General features: G+C 37.6%; 1 protein-coding gene across 6 annotated transcripts in view; it reads right to left on the minus strand.

The window, feature by feature from the left end:
* The window catches only part of MED14 (mediator complex subunit 14), an 86,649-nt gene that overhangs the window by 54,971 nt on the left and 8,426 nt on the right, over positions 1-23,252 (minus strand). For 5 of the 6 annotated variants that reach the window (XM_078363099.1, XM_078363101.1, XM_078363100.1 and 2 more), the window contains exons 3-10: positions 23,133-23,238; positions 11,220-11,393; positions 10,468-10,597; positions 9,607-9,735; positions 8,815-8,922; positions 7,822-7,954; positions 6,658-6,808; positions 6,024-6,135 (exon numbers count right to left, since the gene is read on the minus strand). In XM_078363099.1, coding sequence (XP_078219225.1) covers positions 6,024-6,135; positions 6,658-6,808; positions 7,822-7,954; positions 8,815-8,922; positions 9,607-9,735; positions 10,468-10,597; positions 11,220-11,393 — 937 coding nt within the window. In that variant the 5' untranslated portion in view covers positions 23,133-23,238. Of the gene's footprint in view, positions 1-6,023; positions 6,136-6,657; positions 6,809-7,821; positions 7,955-8,814; positions 8,923-9,606; positions 9,736-10,467; positions 10,598-11,219; positions 11,394-17,370; positions 17,561-23,132; positions 23,239-23,252 lie in introns of those variants that run through there. The other variant, XM_078363098.1, reaches the window with a different exon arrangement.

Raw genomic sequence — 23,252 nt, forward strand, 5'->3', positions numbered from 1 at the left:
GTTCTAGTTTTACTTTTACTTGGTAATTACTAGTAAGTTAATTTTTAAGGATTTTCTTTTCCATATAATGGAAAGAAAATTGTTGGTAAACAGAAGAAATATCTTCTATAGCCTCGTGATTTTCAATGCCATTCCTCATAAAAAAGAGGTATTCTGGCAATTAGAGCCAATGTGTTTAAAGAAACACTTAAAAACTAATAAACATTATAGATTACCCAGGAAGAATTATTTTTTTTCAAGTCATTTGTGTACTCCATTTCAAGTCACAGATGAACTAAGAACATCGGCAATTGCTAAACATAAATCCCCAAAGCTGACAATATACTTGATCTAGAGTTTCATAGTATTTCCACCAGGCCCAATTAACTTTTCTCTTAATTCTGCAAGTGACATAATGAAATCCAGTAAACAAGCAAAACATTGAAAACACACTAAGTGCTGATCAGATTGAGGTGTTGTAAAAGGAACCTTCTTGTTACCAAGTTCCTCTGAAGCTACAGCACAGAAAAAAATTTTTTAAAAAAGCAGATACAGAGGGGAATGGTGATGCAGGTGCAGGAAGGAGAGGTAACGTGGCAGGCGCAGAGGGGAGTGGTGATGCAGGCCTTTCACCGGGCATGGCCTCTGCCTGCTACTTTGTCAAACGAGGACAGTAACATCTTCCCCTCCACACCCCAGGTCGTTAGGAGCAAGAAATGACAAGGCTGTAAAAGTGCTTTAAAAAGCAAAGTGTTCAACAAATGCACATTACCTATATTGCTTTTGAATCAAAGAAATCAATTAAAACCTCTTACTAAAAATTTTCAATAATTCAAATGGGTGATATTACCATTGGTACTGTATACATAAATTATCAAACAAATTAATAAAAGATTGCAGAAGACATATTTAATTAGAGGAAAATAAATTGCTTTAAAGCACAGGTTGAGCATCCTAAACTCCAAAATTTGAAATGCTCCAAAATCCAAAATTTTCTGAGTGCTGACATGATACTCAAAGGAAATGCTTAATGGAATATTTTGGATTTCGGATTTTCAGATTTGGGATGCTCAACTGGTAAGTATAAATGCAAATATTCCAAAACCTGAAAAAAATCTGAGATCTGAAAGACTTCTGGTCTCAAGCATTTCAGATAAGGGATACTCAACCTGTACATCTAATATCTATTTGTATACAAAATGTTAAAACATGCAAATCCAGCAGAACTCTGACCTGAAAAAAAAAAAAAAACAGAAAAAAAGGGCAGAAACAAAAATTTCTTTTACCATATAATTCAGACCAATGTGACAAATTAGTTCAAATCAGTGATGTTTTGCTGAACCTACTATGTTAACATAATAAAAAGTTATTACAAATGTGAAACAGAGTTGCTGATTTTTGAAACATTTCCATATTGTTACCATTCCTGACAGGGTAGGAGTGAATTCTCTAAATCAAAACCATTTCTGAAGTGTGGCAAAGGAGTAAAACTAGTTCTGGGAATTGGGATGAAAACTACAATTTCAATCTAATTATCACAATTGAGTATTCTTAGAAAAATAGGGCATCAGAGAAGAATACAGAGAACACAATTCAAAAGACAAGAAATACTTTGACACAAATCATGTACATATTCTTTTACCACCATGTCCATATTTTTCTTTATAGAAAATAAAATACAAAATGCCCTAAAGCATTCAAAGGCAACAGGTTTTAAGTATACAAAAATGGGGAAACTTGCAAATAAAATAAAAAAGAGGGAATTAAAAGCAGTGCAAGATGACAGGACTTGCTGCTATTTCCTCCAGCAAGAACATATACATATCTCCTATTTCTTTTTTATTGTTTTTTTTTTTTTTTTTTTTTTTTGCAGCCCCAGCTGCTGCAACTCCTCTTTTATTTCTATCATTTACTGAGAACAAGATGAGGAATGGACAAACAGACAGTAATATAAAGTGTGAAGAGTGAAGAGCAGCAACTAAGCTCAATTAGGAACGGCTGTGTGTGGTTCACAGCTTCCAAACTGATCATGATGCTCTGATTACAAGCGCTGAAGGGTAGAGTACAACACAAGGGAGCAGCACCTTGGCTTTCAGGAGTTAGGCAATGCTGCCAAGTGGGCCGTATCTCAAGTTACCTTTACTGCCTTGCACTGCCTTTTTTGAACTTATCTCCAAAGCCCTGTCTCCTCTCCCCTGAACCATTCCCACTCCCACGAAACCACATACCTGAGCTGCTCAAAACCTGAAGTGTATCCCTTCCCCTAGCCTTCCCTTGAAATGCTCTGTTCTCTGAGCTACTCATTTCCTTGAGTTATTCCAGTTAGGTGTTAGAAGAAAAGCCATCTGATTTAGGGGTGACTGCACCAAGGGATTCTAAGAACAGACTATGCAGTCCCTGGTTCCAGTAAGGATCTTACTAAAGGATGCTTACCCATCACAAAAAGAATCAAGTAAGACTATACGAAGAGTATAAATGCATGCATGTGAATTTAAAAAACAAGTTAATGGCTAGGTGCGGTGGCTCACGCCTGTAATCCCAGCACTTTGGGAGGCCGAGGCGGGTGGATCACGGGGTCAAGAGATCGAGATCACCCTGGTCAACATGGTGAAACCCCGTCTCTACTAAAAATACAAAAAATTATCTGGGCATGGTGGCGCATGCCTGTAATCCCAGCTACTCAGGAGGCTGAGGCAGGAGAATTGCCTGGACCCAGGAGGCGGAGGTTGCGGTGAGCCAAGATCGCGCCATTGCACTCCAGCCTGGGTAACAAGAGCGAAACCCCGTCTCAAAAAAAAAAAAAGTTAAAGCACATGCCCTAAAATGGTGGGTCAGCAGACTTTTTCCTCTAGCAGTCCTCATTTCTAGAACTGTCCTGATTAAAGCAGGACTGAGGAGCTCCGTTCCTTCCAAATTCATAGTCCCTAAAGCACCCTTCTCTAACACCTAGGACTCGAAAATCAGTGGTATAGCACACTCCTACTAGAGTTGAAGATCTAGGAAGAGCCTGGACTACTATAATATCCTCAAATTCCAGATGAGGGGAATGGCCCAAATAGCATAAATGACTTACTCAAGAGCAGAGAGCTGAACTCAGACCTCTAACATTTCTACAAAAAGGAATTTTACAGCTAGGTTCTAAAGATTTCTCTAAATTGCTTTTTAGAAATCTTCAGAACCTAGGTGAACAGTACACAAAACCATTCCTATGTAAACATATGCTTTGAGTTTATTTTTCAAAATAATTTAACTATCCCTTGGCAATCACAGTTAGTTTTTTGTTTTTTAACTTACTAATCCTTGTTTACAGATGACACTAAAGGAAACCAGGGCCTATCAAAAGATTACAAACCCCCTATTTTCAGGAATCTCAACAAATGAAATTTTAGCATTCTACTATCTTGAAAAATTAAGATTGCAAAATACTTAAAGTCTTCTTTAAGAACAAAAGAGCCAGGCATGGTGGTTCACACCTGTAATCCCAGCACTTTGGGAAGCCAACATGGAAGGACTGCTTGAGCCCAGGAGCATAAGACCAGCCTATTCAGGAGGCCATGGACTTAGATAGATTAGATTAGATTGATAGACAGATAGACAGACAGACAGACAATTAAATAGGAAAAAATAGTCTTCAACGAATGTTACTGCAATAACTGCATATCCTCACGTAAAAGAATGCAGACAATAACAAGTATTGGTGAGGATGTGGAGAAAATGAAACCTTCCCACAATTGCTGGTTAGATTGTAAAGTGGTGTTAAACAGAGTTACCACAACACACAGCCATTACACTCCTAGATGTACAGCCAAGGGAAATGAAAATTTATGTCCATACAAAAACTTGGACATGAATGTAACAGCATTATCCACAATAGCCAAAAAAGAAAAACAACCCCAATGTTCATCAATGATGAATGGATAAACAAAAGATGGTATAGCCATACAATGGATTATCTGACAATAATTAAGTGAATGAAGTACTGAAACATGCTATGAACCTCAAAAAAATTGTTAAAAACTATACTGAAGAGACCACACATTAGGATTCCATTTATATGAAATGTCCAAATAGGCAAATCTATAGAAAGTAGATTAATGATTGCCAGAAGGGAGGTGGGGAGGGAGAGGGGTTGTGACTACTAATGGGTATAGGGTTTCTTTCTGAAATGATTAAAATGTTCTAAAATCAGGCCAGGCACGGTGGTTCACACCTGCAATCCCAGCACTTTGGGAGGCTAAGGCAGGCAGATCACAAGGTTAGGAGTTTGAGACCAGCCTGGCCAATATGGTAAAACCCCATCTCTACTAAAAATACAAAAAATTAGGCAGGCATGGTGGCGGGCACCTGTAATCCCAGCTTCTCGGGAGGCTGAGGCAGGAGAACTGCTTGAACCCAGGAGGCGCAGGTTGCAGTGAGCCGAAATCATGCCACTGTACTCCAGCCTGGACAACAGAGCAAGACTCTGTCTCAAAAAAAAAATTAAGTAAATAAAATAAAATGTTCGAAAATCCAATTGTAGTGATAGTTACACAACTCTTTTAGTAAAAACCACTGAATTTAATAATTATGTATGAATTATATCTCAATAAAGCTGTTAAAAAAGAACAAAAGGGGGCGGTGGTTAGAAGCCTTTCTAACTCTAATGAAAGTTTCAATTATACTTTCCAATCATAATTCTTAGGTCTGTATTTAACATCTTTGCTTGAGGGATTAAAGGGGAGGGCCTTATACTGAAGGTTTTAATTAAATTAAGATAATGAAGTACTGATGATGTTAATGTTAAACTCTGATAGGGCTAATGGATAGGCACCCCCAATATACATTTAACCAATACATTCACAAGATTTCTGATATATCCTTTATTTCTTTTTTTAAGGCCCATATTTGCATTTTTGTTAAGTTAGGCTGCTCCTCCACTTAGTCTCTTTAAAAATATAAGCTAATGGTTTGACTTATCTTAGATCCCCTTTTTCACCTCTATATTTTCACTTTCCTAGAAGGAGTATGTATTCTAAATACACATTTATTCTTCTGACTTTCTGTCTTTCCTTCAGGTAGTGTTTTTTTTTTTTTAATCTATTTCTGTCAAAGTGGTTTTAATCCAGAGTTACTAGCATATACTTAAGAAGCTGCTTTTTTAAGTATAATGGATTGAGCAGGTGGGCTCTGTGATGACAAAAGGCAGTATCTTTGCTACTAGCACTATTAAGACTTCCTACTTATAAGGCACTTCACTTACGTCATCCCACTTAATTAATGACTGTGCACTGTGGGCCCAAGGTAATTATGGCCAAAAACAATTGGGGCAGGGATAGTAAATACACGCATTATGATGTTGTGAAACTATATTCCTAGAATGAAAGGGTTTACTTTTCTAAATGACTTTCCCTCAAAGCTCTGAATACACTTACTAGGTAATTAAACTTGGAAGATTTTTCACTATGTCCACATATCTGCATTTCTTATTTGAACTCTGTTAATGTATTAACAATTTTAAAAACTTTTTTAAAAAGACAAGGGATGAATTCTACTTCAAAGGGGCATATTTTACTAGTATATTATAAATATTTGCAATGCTGTTTTATCACTAGAAAAAAGTTTTATCACTTAAAAATAAAATTCATATTAAGATGTTAGCTCGCATTTCACAAGTTTTTTCTTTTTTCTTTAAAAAATTTATAAATAGAGACACGGTCTCATTTTTTGCCCAAGCTTGTCTAGAACTCCTGGCCCCAAGTGATCCTTACACCTTGGACTCCCAAAGTGCTGGTATTACAGGCATGAGCCACCATGCCCAGCCCCATTTCATAAAGTTTTAAGGAAAGCCAATACACAAATATTTCAAAAATGAGGATAAGCTAAATAAGTAAGAAATAAGAGGAAAATTAGAATAAGTTTGGCAGATCACCAGTTAAAATGCAGAAATACCAGCTTCCACAATAAAAGCAAAATATCAGGAAAAAGTCTTATTAAGATCCTCATAAAATAAAACCGGATACTAGTTTAAACAAAAGAAAAACAAATGTCAATTTAAAAAAACCTACAGTTTTCATTGGCATTGAAGCCTCTAAGAATGGCCTTCAGTTCTTGGAGCTTCTGATGAGCTCTTGCATGGACACTGTCAATCAGGAGTTTTTCTATTGATAAGTGGTCAATCTGCATAAATAAGAACAACAAAATCATATGTGCAATTTAAAAGTTTTTAATTTAAAAGCCCAAGAGTAGATTACTGTGCTTCAAAATATTTCCTTTTGAAATCACATTGATTAGCCACTAAAAGAAAGCAAACTTAAAGTTAAAAATTAACTAATATGGTATTGAGTTAAAAATTAACTTATATAGTATTGATAGCTTAAAAACTATAGTTAACATTTTGATAAGTATAGGCGAAGATACTACAAATCAGTTATCATGGTGCTCAAATGCCAGATCTTAAAATTAAAATGGTATCTGATCTAAATTATAAACTATGAAAGGATATATTAAAAATTATACATTATGGTATCAGATGTTTTTAAAAAACCAACAAATGTAAGAAAGTAACATTTACTCGAAATAAGTTTCTTGAAGGGTTTTAGAAATAATTAGGTATTTTTAAAAATTTGTGCTAAAAGTTTAAGTATAAATGGCAAGATACATTCATTTAAACCAATATTAAAATATATTGAGATCTTTTACCTTCATGGCTCTTTCTACTAATTTGGAATCAGAAGCTGGCAAAGGAGGATCATGAAAAATCTGTAAAGGCTTGGAGACATCATTCTCATCAATTTTAATTGTAACTTTGTGAACAGATGCTGTTCCAGTTTTTCTTCCAAGAACCTGTTGACTAAAGAAAAAAAAAGAAATGAAGAATTTTTTTCAACACAGCCTGTCAACTTCCAGAATAAAATAGAGACAGTTTAGCCAGAGCCCGGAATATGGCAGGCCCTCAGTGTTTGTGGAGGGAATAAATTAACAATGAGAAGATAGCTATTCTGTAATCAAATACAACATTTGATTTATTACATTAAGAAAAGTACACAGAATTTTAAAATAAGACATATACACACATGAAAAAGAACCCCAAAACAAAACTAGCTGTCTTCTAAGTGGTATCTATTCACCTCTTATTCCTTTACAGAAAATGGGAGTATTTGGGATAATAAGATGCAGGGGTGAGGAGAAAAATAGGAATAAAGTAAAGTACAAACAGGGAACTGAGAGTCGGAAACAGCCCAGTACCAATTTTCTCCCAAAGAAAAGTTTTTAACAGGCACAATTCAAAGTGGAAAACTTAAGCATGCATGTTTTAAAAGATGATACCCAACAATCTAACCTAATGGTCTTTTAGAAATTTGGTATAAGCCCAGCATAAACTAATCTCTCAAACTTTTTAAGAATAGTAAATCTTAGTATAAATAGGTAAATGTCTATGCATTTAAAACATGTTCTAAGACAGGTGTCAATTATGGATGTCCTATGTGGTCTACATAATACTATGTATGGGACCTTACTACACAAAAGCATGTTACTAGAGGTACAGAGCTATTGGTATACAGTCATTCCTCGGTATACCTGGGAGACTGGCTCCAGGATTCCTGCCCTAATATCAAAATCCACACATACTCACATCCAGCAGTCAGTCCTGCAGTCATCCAGCAGAACTCACTTATAGGGAAGGTTGGCCCTATACACAAGTTTCACATTTTGCAAATTGATCTGCATATAAGTGGACCCACACAATTCAAGCTTGTGTTGTTCAAGGGTAAACTGTGTATTTAATCAGATGTATGAGAGAAAAAGAGAAGTAAAAAGCATTTACAGTCATAGCACGAACCCATCAGAACTAATTTTACTTACTTCCAAACTGAGAGGGAGAGGCACTTTCCAGCATGATATCTTTCCACCTGCACAAGGTCTCCCCACCGTTCTCGGATTAACATTAGAGTTTGGGAATGTAAGACTTCTAACTGAAGTGATAAACAGAAAGAGTCTGATAGGTGTTGTTAAGTAAATTTAATATGTTATGCCAACAGTCAATCAAGTATAGGCAAACTTGATTTAAGGAAAGCTCTGGTTTTGAAAAACTGTCTACGAAGAAAATTTCTGAAATATTTCTCCAATGGCTCATCCTAAAAAGTTGTTATAATTTACAGAATAATTTCAGAAAAAGGTTTTATATTTAATTTTGAACCAATATAAAACCATAAGGTCTGGGTTGTGTCTTAATTCATCATAGTTTAGAGAACATGGATTGACCAAATAGTACTATTTTTTTCATCAAACGGTACTTTTTTTTTTTTTTCTGAGACAGAGTCTTGCTCTGTCGCCCAGGCTGGAATGCAGTGGCATGATCTCGGCTCACTGCAACCTCCGTTTCCTGGGTTCAAGCAATTCTCCTGTCTCAGCCTTCGTAGAAGCTGGGATTACAGGTGCCCACCACCACACCAGGCTAATTTCTTTTTTTTTTTTTTTTTAGTAGAGACGGTGTTTCACCATGTTGGCCAGGCAGGTCTCAAACTCCTGACCTCAAGTGATCCACCCACCTCAGCCTCTCAAAGTGCTGGGATTACAGGTGTGAGCCACCGTGCCCAGCCTCAAACAATACTATTTTTAACTAATCACTTTTTGTTTTTACCTGCAAAGTCAACAGTAAAATTTTAAATGTGGTTTATTACAGACATATTACTATTCTTCATAATGGCCAGTTCTCTAGCCCTATTTGTACCCAAAAAGGGCAGGGGAGATGGGGGCAAGGAATGTAGGCTGCTACAGTTCAAGATTAAGGACAAATGAAAAATGTAAGTACCACAAAATCCTTACAAATACATGTCTCAAATTTCAGAAGGATACGTAGGCAGTTGTACATATCCTGAAGAGGTTTCTCATCAGCAAAGAGCCTAGACTGCACCAGCTGATGGATGAAGTTGATTTGCATGCTGTGAACCAAAGCTCGCCCATCTTCCATTGGCAGGAGAAAAGAAGGTGGTTAATCAAAGAGGTGTACAAGTGTGTCACTGTACCAACTAAGTAAGCACATAATAACAACGAATTTTTTTTAAAAAAAAACCTGAAATTATCTACAGAAACTAGACAACACTACACTCTGAGAAACACTGAAACTTCCATGGTCAATAGGTAGTTACAATTATAAAACTTGCTTCATATTACAGGATAAATTGCTACACACATTTATTATTCTGAAGGAATATATATATATATTCCTTATATGTATATATATATATACACATATACACACACACATATATATGTATATTTGAGACAGGATCTTGCTCTGTCACCCAGGCTAGAGAGCAGCGGCATGATCATGGCTCACCGCAGTCTCAACCTCCCTAGGCTCAGGTGATCCTCCCACCTCCCACTTTAGCCTCCCAAGTAGCTGGGACTACAGGAGCATACCACCACGCCCAGCTAATTTTTAAATTTTTTGTAGAGATGGAGTCTTGCTATATTGCCCAGGCTGGTCTCAAACTCCTGAGCTCAAGTGATCCACCTGCCTCAGCCTCCCAAAGTGGTGGGATTACAAGCAAGAGCCATCGTTCCCAGCCAGGAATATTTCAATAATATAAAAATATCAAACTTTTAAATTAATATTTATGATTTAAATCACTACTTATGATTTACCTCCTGTTTCCTTATCCTCAACTAGAATTTCTAGCTTGAGAAGACGCCATGGAACATCAGGGTCATCTCCCATCACGGTCAAGGTGGCTTCAAATTCTCCTTCAACACGAAACTTCACCCGGCCATTTGCTTTTAGAAGAAAAAGGTGAAGAAAAAGAAGTATACTTTACAAGAAAATGAGAATCCTCCTCTTGACCTAGAACTTTCAGTCTTACTTATAAAAAATTTTTAAATAGATTGAAGGTTCTTTCATAAGCGTTCAAACAATTCAATGGTTCCTTAAGAAGTAACCAGCTTCCAGGTCAAGAAATGAAAGGCAACTCTTCTAACATAAATGAACAATATTTTCTTGAGGCTCAACTCTGGGAACTCTTCTCTCTTTCCAGTCCCACTCCCAAGTTGCAAATACCAGCACTGTATTTCTAGGTAGTAAAGAGAAATGACATGGCTGACAAGTTATAGAATCAAACACCACAAAATTGTGAGTTGAATTTTCATAATGCTATTTATTTGAATAAAACTAAAAAAGCTGTTTAAGAAAATATTCTAAAATGTAAATTCTGTCACTTAGACTGGAGTACAGTGGTGCAAGCTTGGCTCACTGCAACCTCTGCCTCCCAGGTTCAAGCAATTCTCGTGCCTTGGCCACCCAATTAGCTGGGATTACAGGTGTGTGCCACCACACCTGGCTAATTTTTGTATTTTTAGTAGAGACACAGTTTCACCATGTTGGCCAGGCTGGTCTCAAACTCCTGACCTCAAGTGATCTGCCTGCCTCCGCCCCCCAAAGGGCTGAGATTACAGGCATGAGCCACCACACCTGGCCATCAACTCTTAAAAAAAGAAATTTCAGGTACATACCAACTGTAAGATTTGCTAACTGAGGAGGAAGATCTGTGGTTACAAGCCGATGTCTAAGAATCTGATTCAGCTGATGGAGTGTGGCTTGCTTTTCAATTTTGGTAATTGGGTCTGGAGGAATAATTTTATCCTGAAAAAAAATTTAAGTGATTTTTAAATAATGTACAAAAAGGGATAATTTTTTTTTACCTTTGCCTGTCTTTATACAGTGTTTTCGTACTTTACCCAAGAGAATCTCAACACTCATTTCTGCAGTCTACATCCAATAACGATGGCCATTACTATCATACAGTAGAGCAACAATGATTCCAGTCATTTATCTGAGATCATAATACGACATAACCTCCTTTATGCTCTATTTATGAACCAACTTAATATCACTTGATAACTGCCACAAGTTCTTACAAGTAAAAAATACAATGTGGCACCAAGTCAGTAAACTACCAAAACAATAAGTTTAAAGCACTTTTAAAAAGCAACTAGCATGTAGCATTTTCACAACTTAAATAGATGTTGCTATGTTTGTACATCTGCTCACCCCTGGGGGAAAAAAATAAAACCTTCACCCATTTTTATATCTACTCACATTCTGGTCTCAACTTATTTGAAAAACCACAACTTTAGTTACAGAGAAAAAAGTGAACTATATGTACTGTTTGTTTTAACAGTATGGTTTTTGCTGGGCTACTTAATACAATCCAATCCAATGCTAAAACCTTTAGTTTTTAGTAACATGGGGGCAAAGCACTTACCCTAATGCAGGTTGGCAGCCGTGGGTAAGATCCAGTAGTCAGTACATCAATGGCATATGGGATGGCAAAACTAGGCAGGCGTGCATGGACCAGAGCATCTCTAGCTAATGAGGCCAGGCGATCAGCAGTGTCCACAAACAGGATGGCTTGCTGATCTAAAAAACTTGAGATCATCTTTAAAGTAAAGGATAAATGTATTAAGCTCCCCTGAAAATGATCTGCTTTTCACACTATATATTGTTAAATAATTCCAAAGTAAACTTCAAGGGGAATTAATATAATAAGTTTTCTATATTTCAAAGTAGTTCTTCAAACATTCTCTACTATTTTGAAGAAGAAATATTTAATACATTTGTATTTAACATTAAGAGCAATAATTTTCTGTCACTTTAAAAGCTTCCTAACTCATTTCTACATCCTTAACATTACACAAACATAATATCAAAGTTAACAAAAATAAGTAGAATAAAATTTGTTTTCCTCTTACACACTTCCAGAGTTGGCTGGTAATGAAGGAGTTAACAGCATAAACTCCTAGACCTAAACTGCTTTGTTCTCCATTTTAATTCTGCTACTTACTAGCCCTGTAACCTTGCGCAAGAAACTTAACCTCTTTGTGCCTCAGTTTTTTCAGCTGCAAAATGGAGGTGATAACTATTTCCAATCTCATAAAGTTGTTCTCAGTATTAAGAGTTAATGCAAAATAGAGAACCCAGAAATCCACACATAGCCGACTCATTTTCCACAAAAGCACCAAAAACATATATTGGGGAAAGGAGAGTTTTGTTAATAAATGGTGATGGGAAAACTCAATAACCATATGCAAAAGAACGAAACTAGAATCCCCATCTCTCACACTATACAAAAATCAACTCAAAATGAATTAAAGGCTTAAGCATGAGACGTGGGACTGTGAAACTATTAGAAGAAAGCACTGGGGAAATGCTCTAAGACACTGGCCTGGGCAAAGATTTCTTTGGGTAAGATCTTAAAAACTTGACAGGCAACAGGCCAGGCACGGTGGCTCATGCCTGTAATCCCAGCACTTCAGGAGGCAGAGGCATGCAAATCACAAGGTCAAGAGATCAAGACCATCCTGGCCAACACAGTGAAACCCTATCTCTACTAAAATACAAAAACAATTAGCCAGGCATGGTGGCACACGCCTGTAGTCCCAGCTACTCAGGAGGCTGAGGCAGGGGAATCACTTGAACCTGGGAGGCGAAGGTTGCAGTGAGCCAAGATCACATCACTGCACTCCAGCCTGGGCCACAGAGTGAGACTGATTTAAAAAAAAAAAAAAAAAAGACAGGCAACAAAAGCAAAAACAGACAAAAGAGATTACATCAAGCTAAAAAGTTTCTACACAGCAGAAGAAATAATCAACAGTGTGAAGAGACAACCCACAGAATGGTAGAAAATTCTGCAAAATATCCACCTGACAAGGGATTAATGTCCAGAACACATAAGGAACTCAACTCAATAGCAAAATAAAACCAAATAACTCCACTTAAAAAATGAGCAAAATACCTGAATAGACATTTCTCAAAAGAAGACATACAAATGGCCAAAAGGTATATGAAAAAATGCAACATTACTAATCATCAAGAAAATGTAAATCAAAACACAATGAAATATCATCTTACCCCAGTTAAAATGACTATTATTAAAAACACAAAAAATAGCAGATGCTTGTGAGGATGTGGAGGAAGGGGAACCCTCATACACTGTTGAGGACCACGTGACTATGGCTACTACAGAGAACAGTATGGAGATTCCTCAAACAAAAAACTAAAAATAGGCTGTGTGTGGTGGCTCACATATGTAATCCCAGCCTGGATAACATAGGGAGACCCTGTCTCTACAACAAATTAAAAAAACAAAAAAATTAGCCTGGCATATTGGTGCATGCCTATGGTCACAGCTAATAGAGAGGATCACTTGAGCCCAGGAGGTTGAGGCTGCAAAGAGCCGTGACTGTGCCATTGCACTCTAGTCTGGGTGACAGAAAGAGACCTTGTCTCAAAACAAACAAACAAAAAAAACCCACTAACAACTAAAAATAGAATTGCCATATGATCCAGGAATTCCACTGCTGAGTATCTAACCAAGAGAAAGGAAATCAGCATACCAAAACGATACCTGCACTCCCACATTTACTGCAGCATTATTAACAATAGCCAAGATACAGAATCAACCCGTGTCCATCAACAGTTTATGGATAAAGAAAATACGGTAAATATATGCAATGGAATACTATTCAGCCATAAAAAAGAATGAAAGCCTGCCATTTGCAAGAGCATGTATGGAAGTGAAGGTCATCATGTTAAATGAAATAAGCCAGGCACAGAAAGACAAACATTGTACATTCTCTCACATGTGGGAGCTAAAAAAGTAGATATTATGGAGGTAGAGAGTAGAATGGTGGTTAGGAGAAGCAGGGAAGGGGTAAGGAGGCATGAAGAAAAGTTGGTACAAAAATATAGTTAAAAGGAATAAGTGCTAGTATTCGATAGTAAAGTAGGGAAACTATAATTTGCAATAATTTATTGTATATTCAAAACAACCAAAAGAGAAGAACCATAACATTCCCAACACAAAGAAAAATGTCTAAGGTACTGAATACCCCAATTAACCTGATCTGATCACTATACATATATATCAAAATATCATATGTACCCCCAAAATACGTACAACTATATCAATTAAAAAAAAAAGAGTTAACACATAAAAAAAACCTTTAGAACGGTGCCTAGAAAAAAGACAGAAAAACACTCCAAAACACCCATTATGAGATATAGGTCAACTTCATGCCCAATACAGAAATCCTTTCCATCAGTCTTCCACTCAGTGCATTTTATAACGATACCTAAACTAGTAGAGCTCATTACAGAGCTAAAAACTACCTCTCTAAAACTTTTATCTTTTTTTTTTTTTGGAGACACAGTCTTGCTCTGTCACCCAGGCTGGAGTGCAGTGGCGCAATCTCTGCTCACTGTGACCTCTGCCTCCCGGGTTCAAGCAATTTTCCTGCCTCAGCCTCCCAAGTAGCTGGGATTACAGGGGCACGCCACCACACCCAGTTAATTTTGGTATTTTTAGTAGAGACAGGGTTTCACCATGTTGGCCAGGCTGGTCTTGAACTCCTGACCTCAGGTAATCCAACCGCCTCAGCCTCCCAAAGTACTGGGATTACAGGCATGAGCCACCACGCCCAGACATCTTCTAGTTCAATTCTAGAACAATAAAGTCTTCTCTCTCATGTCCTTCAAACAGGCTGTCAGTGGCCAACTGAAGACATAGTACCCAGAACTAATACCAACATCACACAAACATGTAAAAATGCTCCACAATTTCTTAGTGTTTTCAAACTTGTCATTTGATTTTTGCAACTCTAAGAAATAGAACCAGATAATTACTATGACCTTAGAGATGAGAAAATTGAGGCTTAAGACACTTGCCCAAGGAAAGTCAATAATCAGAAGAGCTGAAACAACAACACAAAAATTATTTCTTCTAATTCTTAGTTAGACCCAGTATACAACATGACCCAGTAAAAATGCTACATTCTATGACTAGTACAATGAATTTCTATCAATGCCACCAACCCTAACTTATTAGCAGCCACGACACTGCTAATACATTCTCAACTTTTGAACTGGCTTTTACTCAGATTTAGGCCATCTGAAGTCTCCCTTAACTCAGGTCACTGTAAAAATGCTTATCAGACCAAAGTCAAGCTCAAAGAGCACCAAAGACCTTCCCCGAGAAAGACATGCATCAACCCTATTGGGATGCCACAGTTTATCCAGCCCCTACTGCTCCACTTAAATATAAACAATTAATGAAACACTCTCTAAACTACTTCACTGAACTCAAAATACACCAGTGTCAGCTACATTCCTTGAACTCAGAAATATAATTAATAAAGATGAAACTTGGCTGGGTGTGGTGGCTCATGCCTATAATCTCCAGCAGTTTGGGAGGCGGAGGCAGAGGTGGGAGGATTGTTTGAAGCCAGGAGTTTGAAACCAGCCTGGGCAACAAAGTGAGACCCCTGCCTCTACAAAAACTCTTTAAAAATTACATGGGCACAGTAGTGTGTGCCTGTGGTCTCAACTACTCAGGGAGGCTGAGGTGGGAGGGCTGCTTGAGCCCAGAAGTTCAACGTTGCAGTGAGCTGTGATTACACCACTGCACTCCAGCCTGGGTGACAGAGTAAGATTCCATCTCTTAAAAATAAATACATAAATGAAACTTGAGTTTTGAATAACTGATTAGTGAATACATTCACATGGATAGACAGTCTTAGTTCACAAAGAACTAATCCATGTTGTTTCATACCTACTAGGATGGCTAGATTTGAAAAGTTAGGTAACAACAAGTGTTGGCATGGATGTGGAGAAACTAGAACTTCTATACATTGCTGGTGGAAATGTAAAATGGTGTGGCCACTTCATAAAATAGTCTGTTAGTTCCACAAAACATTCAACAAAGACTTACCATATGACCTAGCCATCCCACTCCTGGGTATACACTCAAGAGAAATAAAAGCATATGTCCAGACAGTTGGACGTGACTATTTACAACAGCATTTGTCATAATAATCCAAAACTGGAAACAACCCAAATGCCTATTAACTGATGAACAGATAAACAAAATGTAGTATTATCCATGCAATTCAGCCATAAAAAGGAATGAAGTACTGATACATTTTACCACATGACTCAATCTTGAAAATACTAAGCAAAAAAAAAAAAAGCTAAATTAAAGAAGCCAATCACAACACAACACATTTGATTCCATTTATATGAAATGTTCAGAACAGGCACACACATCTATTGAGACAAAGTAGATTAGCAGCTGCTTAGGGCTGGAAGAGAGCTGGGGGGTGATAACTAATGGGCACAGGTTTTCTTTCTGAGTTTATTAAAATGTTTTAAAATTGACTGTGATGATGGTTGCACATATCTATGAATATAATAAAAACCACTGAATTACATACTTTAAGTGGGTAAATTATATCTCAATAAGGCTACTGAAAAATAATCTCTAGGAGAATGACAGATATTTTCTTTTTCTTAGGCAAAACATTATCCAAGTTGTTTTATCATTAGTCAGAGTTCTATAAACTGTGGATCTATACACTCATAACACATCTGGCACAGCCAAAGATCATTATCAAGAATCTCTAATAAAACTAGTTAAATAACATTAGGTTGAGAACGGAAGCATGGAAACATGAACAATCCCTCTAATTCTCCTTAATGGACTTTATCCCTGACATAAACACATCTGTATCAGAAACAAAACTGCTGAGAGGGTCAGTGCAAGATAGTGGAATAGAAGCCAGCACCAGTCACCCCCTTTCCAGGAACATAAAATTACAACTATCTGCACACAGAAAAGCACCGTTGCAAGAATGAAAAATCAGGTGAGCAATCATAGTACTTGGTTTTAACTTCCTATCACTGAGGGAGGCTTTGAGGAGGGCAGGAGAGAGAGTCTTGAATCACTGACACCGCCCCTCCCCTGCCACCCCAGCAAAGGCCCTGCTGTACAGAGCAAGAATCTATGCACTTAAGGGAGGGAAGAGAACAGTGACTCGGGGACTTTACATTGAACTCACTGCTGCCCTGTCACAGTGGAGAGCAAAGCTGTGCTGGGCCAGCCAGCACCAGTGTACAGGAGCATTTGGACCAGCCTTGGCCAGAGAATTGCCCATCACAGTGGTCAGAACTTCAGTTTCTCGGCAAGCCTTGCTACTGTAGGCCAAAGTACTCTGGAGTTCTAGGTAAACATGAAAGGCAGTCTAGGACACAAGCACTGCAATTCCTAGGCAACTCCTAATGCTAGGTTGGGCTCAGAGCCACAGGACTGGGGTGGCACATGATCTAGGGATACACCAGCTGGGGGAGTCTAAGGGAGTGTTTGCACCACCCTTCCACAAACCCCAGGCAGCGCAGCTTGAGACAACGAAAGAGATTCCTTACTTCTGCTTGAGGAGAGGAGAGCAAAGAGTAGGGACTTTGTCTTGCATCTTGGATACGAGCTCAGCCATAGTAGGACAGGGCACCGGGCAGAGTGATGAGGCCCTATTCCAGGCCCTAGCACATGGATGACACAGACACACCGTGGGCCAGAAGGGTACCTGCTGCCTTGAAGGAAAGGACCAAATCCTGGCAGGATTCATCATCTGCTGAATAAAAGAGCCCTTGGGCCCTGAATAACCAGCAGCGATACTCAGGTAGTATGCCGTGGACCTTGGGCTCCGAGATGTGCTGACTTCAGGTGCGACCAATCACATACTCAGCTGTAGTCGCTATGATGAAAGACTCCTTCTGTTTGAGAAAAGCAGGGGGAAAAGTAAAGGGGACTTTGTTTTGCTCCTTAGGTACCAGCTCAGCCAAAGTGGGGTAGAGCACCAACAAGGCTCTTGGGGTCCCCGAGTCCAGGCCTAGGCTCTTGGACAGCATTTCTGGACCTCCCCAGGGCCAGAGGGGAGCCCACTACCCTGATGGATGAGTCCCAGGCCTGGCAGTATTCACCACAAGCTGACTAAAGAACCCTTAGGTTTTAAGTGAACATCAGTGGTGGCTTAGCAGAACCCCCCACCATAGGCCCGTGACGGCCAAAGGGAGAGGCTTCTCTGCCTGTGGAAAGGGGATGGAAAAGCAGGAAAGACTTATTGTGGTTTGAGTGCCAGCTTAGCCGCAGTAAGAAAAAAGTATCAGGCAAATCACCAAGGTTTTGACTCTAATCCCTGGCCACCAGAAAGCATCTTTGGGCCCACCCAAAGCCTGGGGAAACTTGCTACCCTGAAAAATACAAACCTGACTGGCTTCACCACCTGCTGATTATAGAGCCCTAGGGCCTGGAGTGAACATAAGCAGTAGCCAGGTAGTGGATACAGTGGGCCTTGGGCAAGACCCAGTGCTGTGCTGGCTTCAGGTCTGACCAGGTGCACCCATGTGGTGGTGGCCACATGGGTGCTTGCATCACCACATCCCCAGTCCCACGTGGCTCAGCACAAAGAGCAAGACTTTGTTTGTTTGGAAGAAACTAAAGAAAAAGAACAAGAGTCTTTGGTTGGTAAGCCAGAGAAATCTTTCAGATCTTATCCAAGACCATCAAGGCGGTACCTCCATGAGTAGGCAAAAACCACAGCATTATTGAGCTTGGGGCCCAAGTCCCTTCGAATATCTGGAAAGCCTCGTCAAGAAGGACAGGCACAAACAAGCCCAGACTGCAAAGACTACAATAAATACCTAACTCTTCAAGGCCCAGATCTAAAAGCATCAAGATCATCCAGGAAAACAGGATCTCATCAAACCAACAAAAGAAGGTACCAGGAACCAATCCTGGAGAAGCAGATACATGTAACCTTTCAGACAGAGAATTCAAAATAGTTGTTTTAAGGAAACTCAAAGAAATTCAAGATAATACAGAGAATGAATTTTGAATTCTATCAGGTAAATTTAACAGAGATTGAAATAATTTTATAAAATCAAGCAGAAATTTTAGAGTTGAAAAATGCAATTGGCATACTGAAGAATGCATCAAAGTCTCTTAATAACAGAGCTGATCAACCAGAAGAAAGGAATTAGTGAGCTTGAACACAGGTTATTTGAAAATACACAGTCAGAAGAGACAAAAGACAAAAGAATGAAGCATACTTTCAAGATTTAGAAAATAGCCTCAAAAGGGCAAATCTCAGAGTTATTGGCCTTAAAGAGGGGGTAGAAACAGAGAGATGGGGTAGTAAGTTTATTCAAAAGAATAATAACCGAGAACTTCCAAAACTTAGAGAAAGTATCAACATTCAAATACAAGCAGATTTAGCCCAAAGGCGACTACCTCAAGGCATCTAATAATCAAACTCTCAAAGGTCAAGAAGAAAGAAAGGATCCTAAAAGCAGCAAGAGAAAAGAAACAAGTAACATACAATGGAGCTCTCTAATACGTTTGACAGGAGACTTTTCAGTGGAAACCTTACAGGCCAGGAGAGAGTGGCACGACATATTTAAAGTGCTGAAGGAAAAAAATTTTTATCCTAGGATAGCATATCTGGTAGAAATATCCTTCAAGCATGAAGGAGAAATAAACAAAAGCTGAGAGATTTCATCAACACCACACCTGTCCTACAAGAAATGCTAAAGGGAGTTCTTTAATCTGAAAGAACAGTATGTTAACAAGCAATGAGAAATCATCTGAAGGTACAAACCCACAGGTAATAGTAAGCACACAGAAAAACAGAATATTATAACACTGTAATTATACTATGTAAACTACTACTATGTTCAGTAGAAAGGCTAAATGATGAACCAACAGGAAGTCATAACTACAACAACTTTTAAAGCCATAGAACTTTTCAAGACAATAAGAACTAAAGAGAAACAACAGAAAGTTAAAAAGCGGGGGATGAAGTTAAATTGCAGAGTTTTCATTAGTTTTCCTTTTGCATGTTTGTTTATGCAATCAAAGTTGTCATCAGTTTAAAATAATAGCTTATAAGATAGTATTTGCAAGCCTCACAGTAACCTCAAATCATATAATAGGCTGGGCGCTGTGGCTCGTGCCTGTAATCCCAGCACTTTGGGAAGCTGAGGCAAGTGGATCACCTGAGGTCAGGAGTTCAAGACCAGCTGGCCAACATGACAAAACCCCGTCTCTACTGAAAATACAAAAATTAGCAGGCGAGATGGCACAAGACTGTAATCCCAGCTACTCAGGAGGCTGAGGCAGTAGAATCACTTGAAGCCGGGAGTCAGAGGTTACAGTGGGCCGAGATCACACCACTGCACTCCAACCTGGGCAACTGAGAGAGACTCCATCTCAGGAAAAAAAAAAAAAAAAAAAAAAGATGGATACAAAAAATAAAAAACAAAAAATTATATCATGTCACCAGAGAAAAATCACCTTTACTAAAAAGACAAGGAGGAAGGAAAAAAGGAAGAGAAGACCACAAAACAGCCAGAAAACAAATAACAAAATGGCAGGAGTAAATGCTACTTATCAATAACAACACTGAATGTAAATAAACTAAAATCTCCATTAAAAAGGCACACAGTGGCTGAAATGGATTTAAAAAAAGCAAGACTCAACAATCTGTTGCCTTTAAGAGACATACTTCACCTATAAAGACACAGATACGTAGTCTGAAAATAAAGGGATGGAAAAAGATTTATATTCCAATGGAAACCAAAAAGGAGTAGGAGTAGCTATACTTAGACAAAATGGATTTCAAGACAAAAACTATGCAAAGAGACAAAGAAGGTCATTAATGATATAGAAGCCAATTCAGCAAAAGGATATGATTGTAAATACATGTGTATCCAACACTGGAACACCCAGATATGTAAACCAAATATTAATATTACTAGTGTTAAAGAGCAAGATGTCAATACAGTAATAGCTGGAGACTTCAACACCCCACCTTCAGCAATGGATGAATCTCCCAAACAGAAGCTCAACAGAGAAACATTGGACTTAATCTGCACTATGGAACAAATGGACCTAATAGATATTTATGGAACATTTTATCCAAAGGATGCAAGATACACATTCTTCTCCTCAGCACATAGATCATTCTCAAGGATAGACAATGTGTTAGGCAACAAAGCAAGTCTTAAAACATTCAGAAAAACTGAAATAATATCAAGCATCTTTTCTGACCACAATGGAATAAAACTAGAAAACAATAATAAGAGGAATTTTGGAAACTATACAAACACATGGAAACAATATGCTCCCAAATAAACAATGGGTCAATGAACTAATTAAGAAGAAAATTTAAAAATTTATTGTAATAAATAATGGAAACACAACATATCAAAACCTATGGGATACAGCACTAAGAGAGAAATTTATAGTTAGTTATAAGTGCCTACATCAAAAAAGAAGAAGAACTTCAAATAAATAACCTAACAATGCACCTTAAAGATTATAAAAGCAAGAGAAACCTGAAACCAAAATTAGAAGAAATAATAAAGATCAGGACAGAAATAAATGAATTTGAAATGAAGAAAACAATACAAAAGATCAATGCAACAAGAAGTTGGTTTTTTGAAAAAATAAACAAAATTGACAAACCTTTACCCAGACTCACAAAGAAAAAAAGGGAGAATACCCAAATGAATAGAATCAAGGATGAAAAAGGAGACATTACAATTAACATTACAGAAATTCAACGGATCATTAGTGGCTACTGTGAGCAACTATATGCCAATAAATTAGAAAATCTAGAAGAAATAGATAAATTCCCGGACACATACAATTTGTGAAGATTGAACCATGAAGAAATCCAAAACCTGAATAAACCAATAACGAGTAATAAGATTGAAGCTATAACTCATTATATTAATTAGAACTTGTCTCCCAGCAAAGAAAAGCCCAGAACCTTATGGCTTCACTACTGAATTCTACCAAACATTTAAAGAACTAATGCCAATCCTACTTAAACTATTCCAAAAATAATGGAAGAGGGAAAACTTCCAAACTCATTCTACAAGGCCAGTATTATCCTGATACCAAAATCAGACACACATAAAAAAAGAAAATTACAGGCCAACATATCTGATGAATATTGATGCAAAAAATCCTCAACAAAATACTAGCAAACCAAATTCAACAAAACATTAAAAAGATCATTCATCATGACCAAGCGGGATTTCTCCCTGCGATACAAAGATGGTTCACCATATACAAATCAATCGATGTGATACATCATATCAATAGAATGAAGGACAAAAACCATGTGATCATTTCAACTGATGCTGAAAACACATGTAAAGCATTCAACGTCCCTTCATGATAAAAACCCTCAAAAAACTGGGTATAGAAGGAACACACCTCAACATAATAAAAGCCATATTTGACAGACCCACAGCTAATATCATGCTTAATGGGGAAAACTGAAAGCCCTTCCTTTCAGATCTGGAATGTGACAAGGATGTCCACTTTCACCACTATTATTCAACATAGTACTGGAAGTCCTAGCTAGAGCAATCAGACAAAAGAAATAAAGGGCAACCATACTGGAAAGGAAGAAGTCAAATTATCCTTGTTTGCAGATAATATAATCTTATATTTGGAAAAACCTAAAGACCCCACCAAAAAACTATTAGAACTGATAAATTCAGTAAAGTTACAGGATACAAAGTCAACATACAAAATATCAGTAATATTTTTACATGCCAACAGTGAACAATCTGAAAAAAAATCAAGTTTTTACTCCTTAATGCTTCTTAAACATAGCATAAAACTTTATTTTTTGGTAGATTTTAGCATCTTTGGTACACTGCACTGCATGTCACTTTGCATTCCTAAGAGCGATTCTACAGTCAAAAGACTATGAGGTTCTTGAAGGCAGGGACTATTCCTTATTGAAGACTCCATCCTCTGTGCCCTATACCCTGCACTCAGTGAAAGTTTGGAGAATTAAAAGATAAATAAACAAACAGAAAAATGCTTTTATCAGCCTCTGTGACCTTGAAGAACCCATGTAACTTCTAGGGACTTTATCATTTCATCTAAAAAACTGGAAAAAAAAATACTAACTCTGCCATTCTCACAGGACTGTCAAGAATTAATAAGTAAAATTTAATGGAGAACCTTGCAAATTCTAAGGAATTGTACAAATATAAACTAACAATTTCTCCCCTTTAGTCCCAGTCTCATATTTAAAGTCTCCTCATGTAATGATGTCTCCAGATATCTTCTACTCTTCTTTCTGATCAGGTGTCCATAAACAAATACTAAGTTTCTACAGAAATATATATTGTCATATGGAAACATGATTGTTTACATGTCACTCAAATCAGCGGAGATAAGTTAAAGCTAAAATGTAAAACTATGTTTATTACAACATTCAAAAAGTTATTTATACAAAGTAAAATAAAACATTTAACTCACCGCACATTTTTCCACTTTGCCAGCATTATTAGCCCATTTCACTAAAGCTAACAATCGAACAAAGAGTTGGCGTGTCCGGCTAGCAAACTGCACTATTTCTATTTTCCTATAAAATAAAAC

The sequence above is a fragment of the Callithrix jacchus genome, chromosome X (genome assembly GCF_049354715.1).
Source record: "Callithrix jacchus isolate 240 chromosome X, calJac240_pri, whole genome shotgun sequence".
Taxonomy (NCBI): domain Eukaryota; kingdom Metazoa; phylum Chordata; class Mammalia; order Primates; family Cebidae; genus Callithrix; species Callithrix jacchus.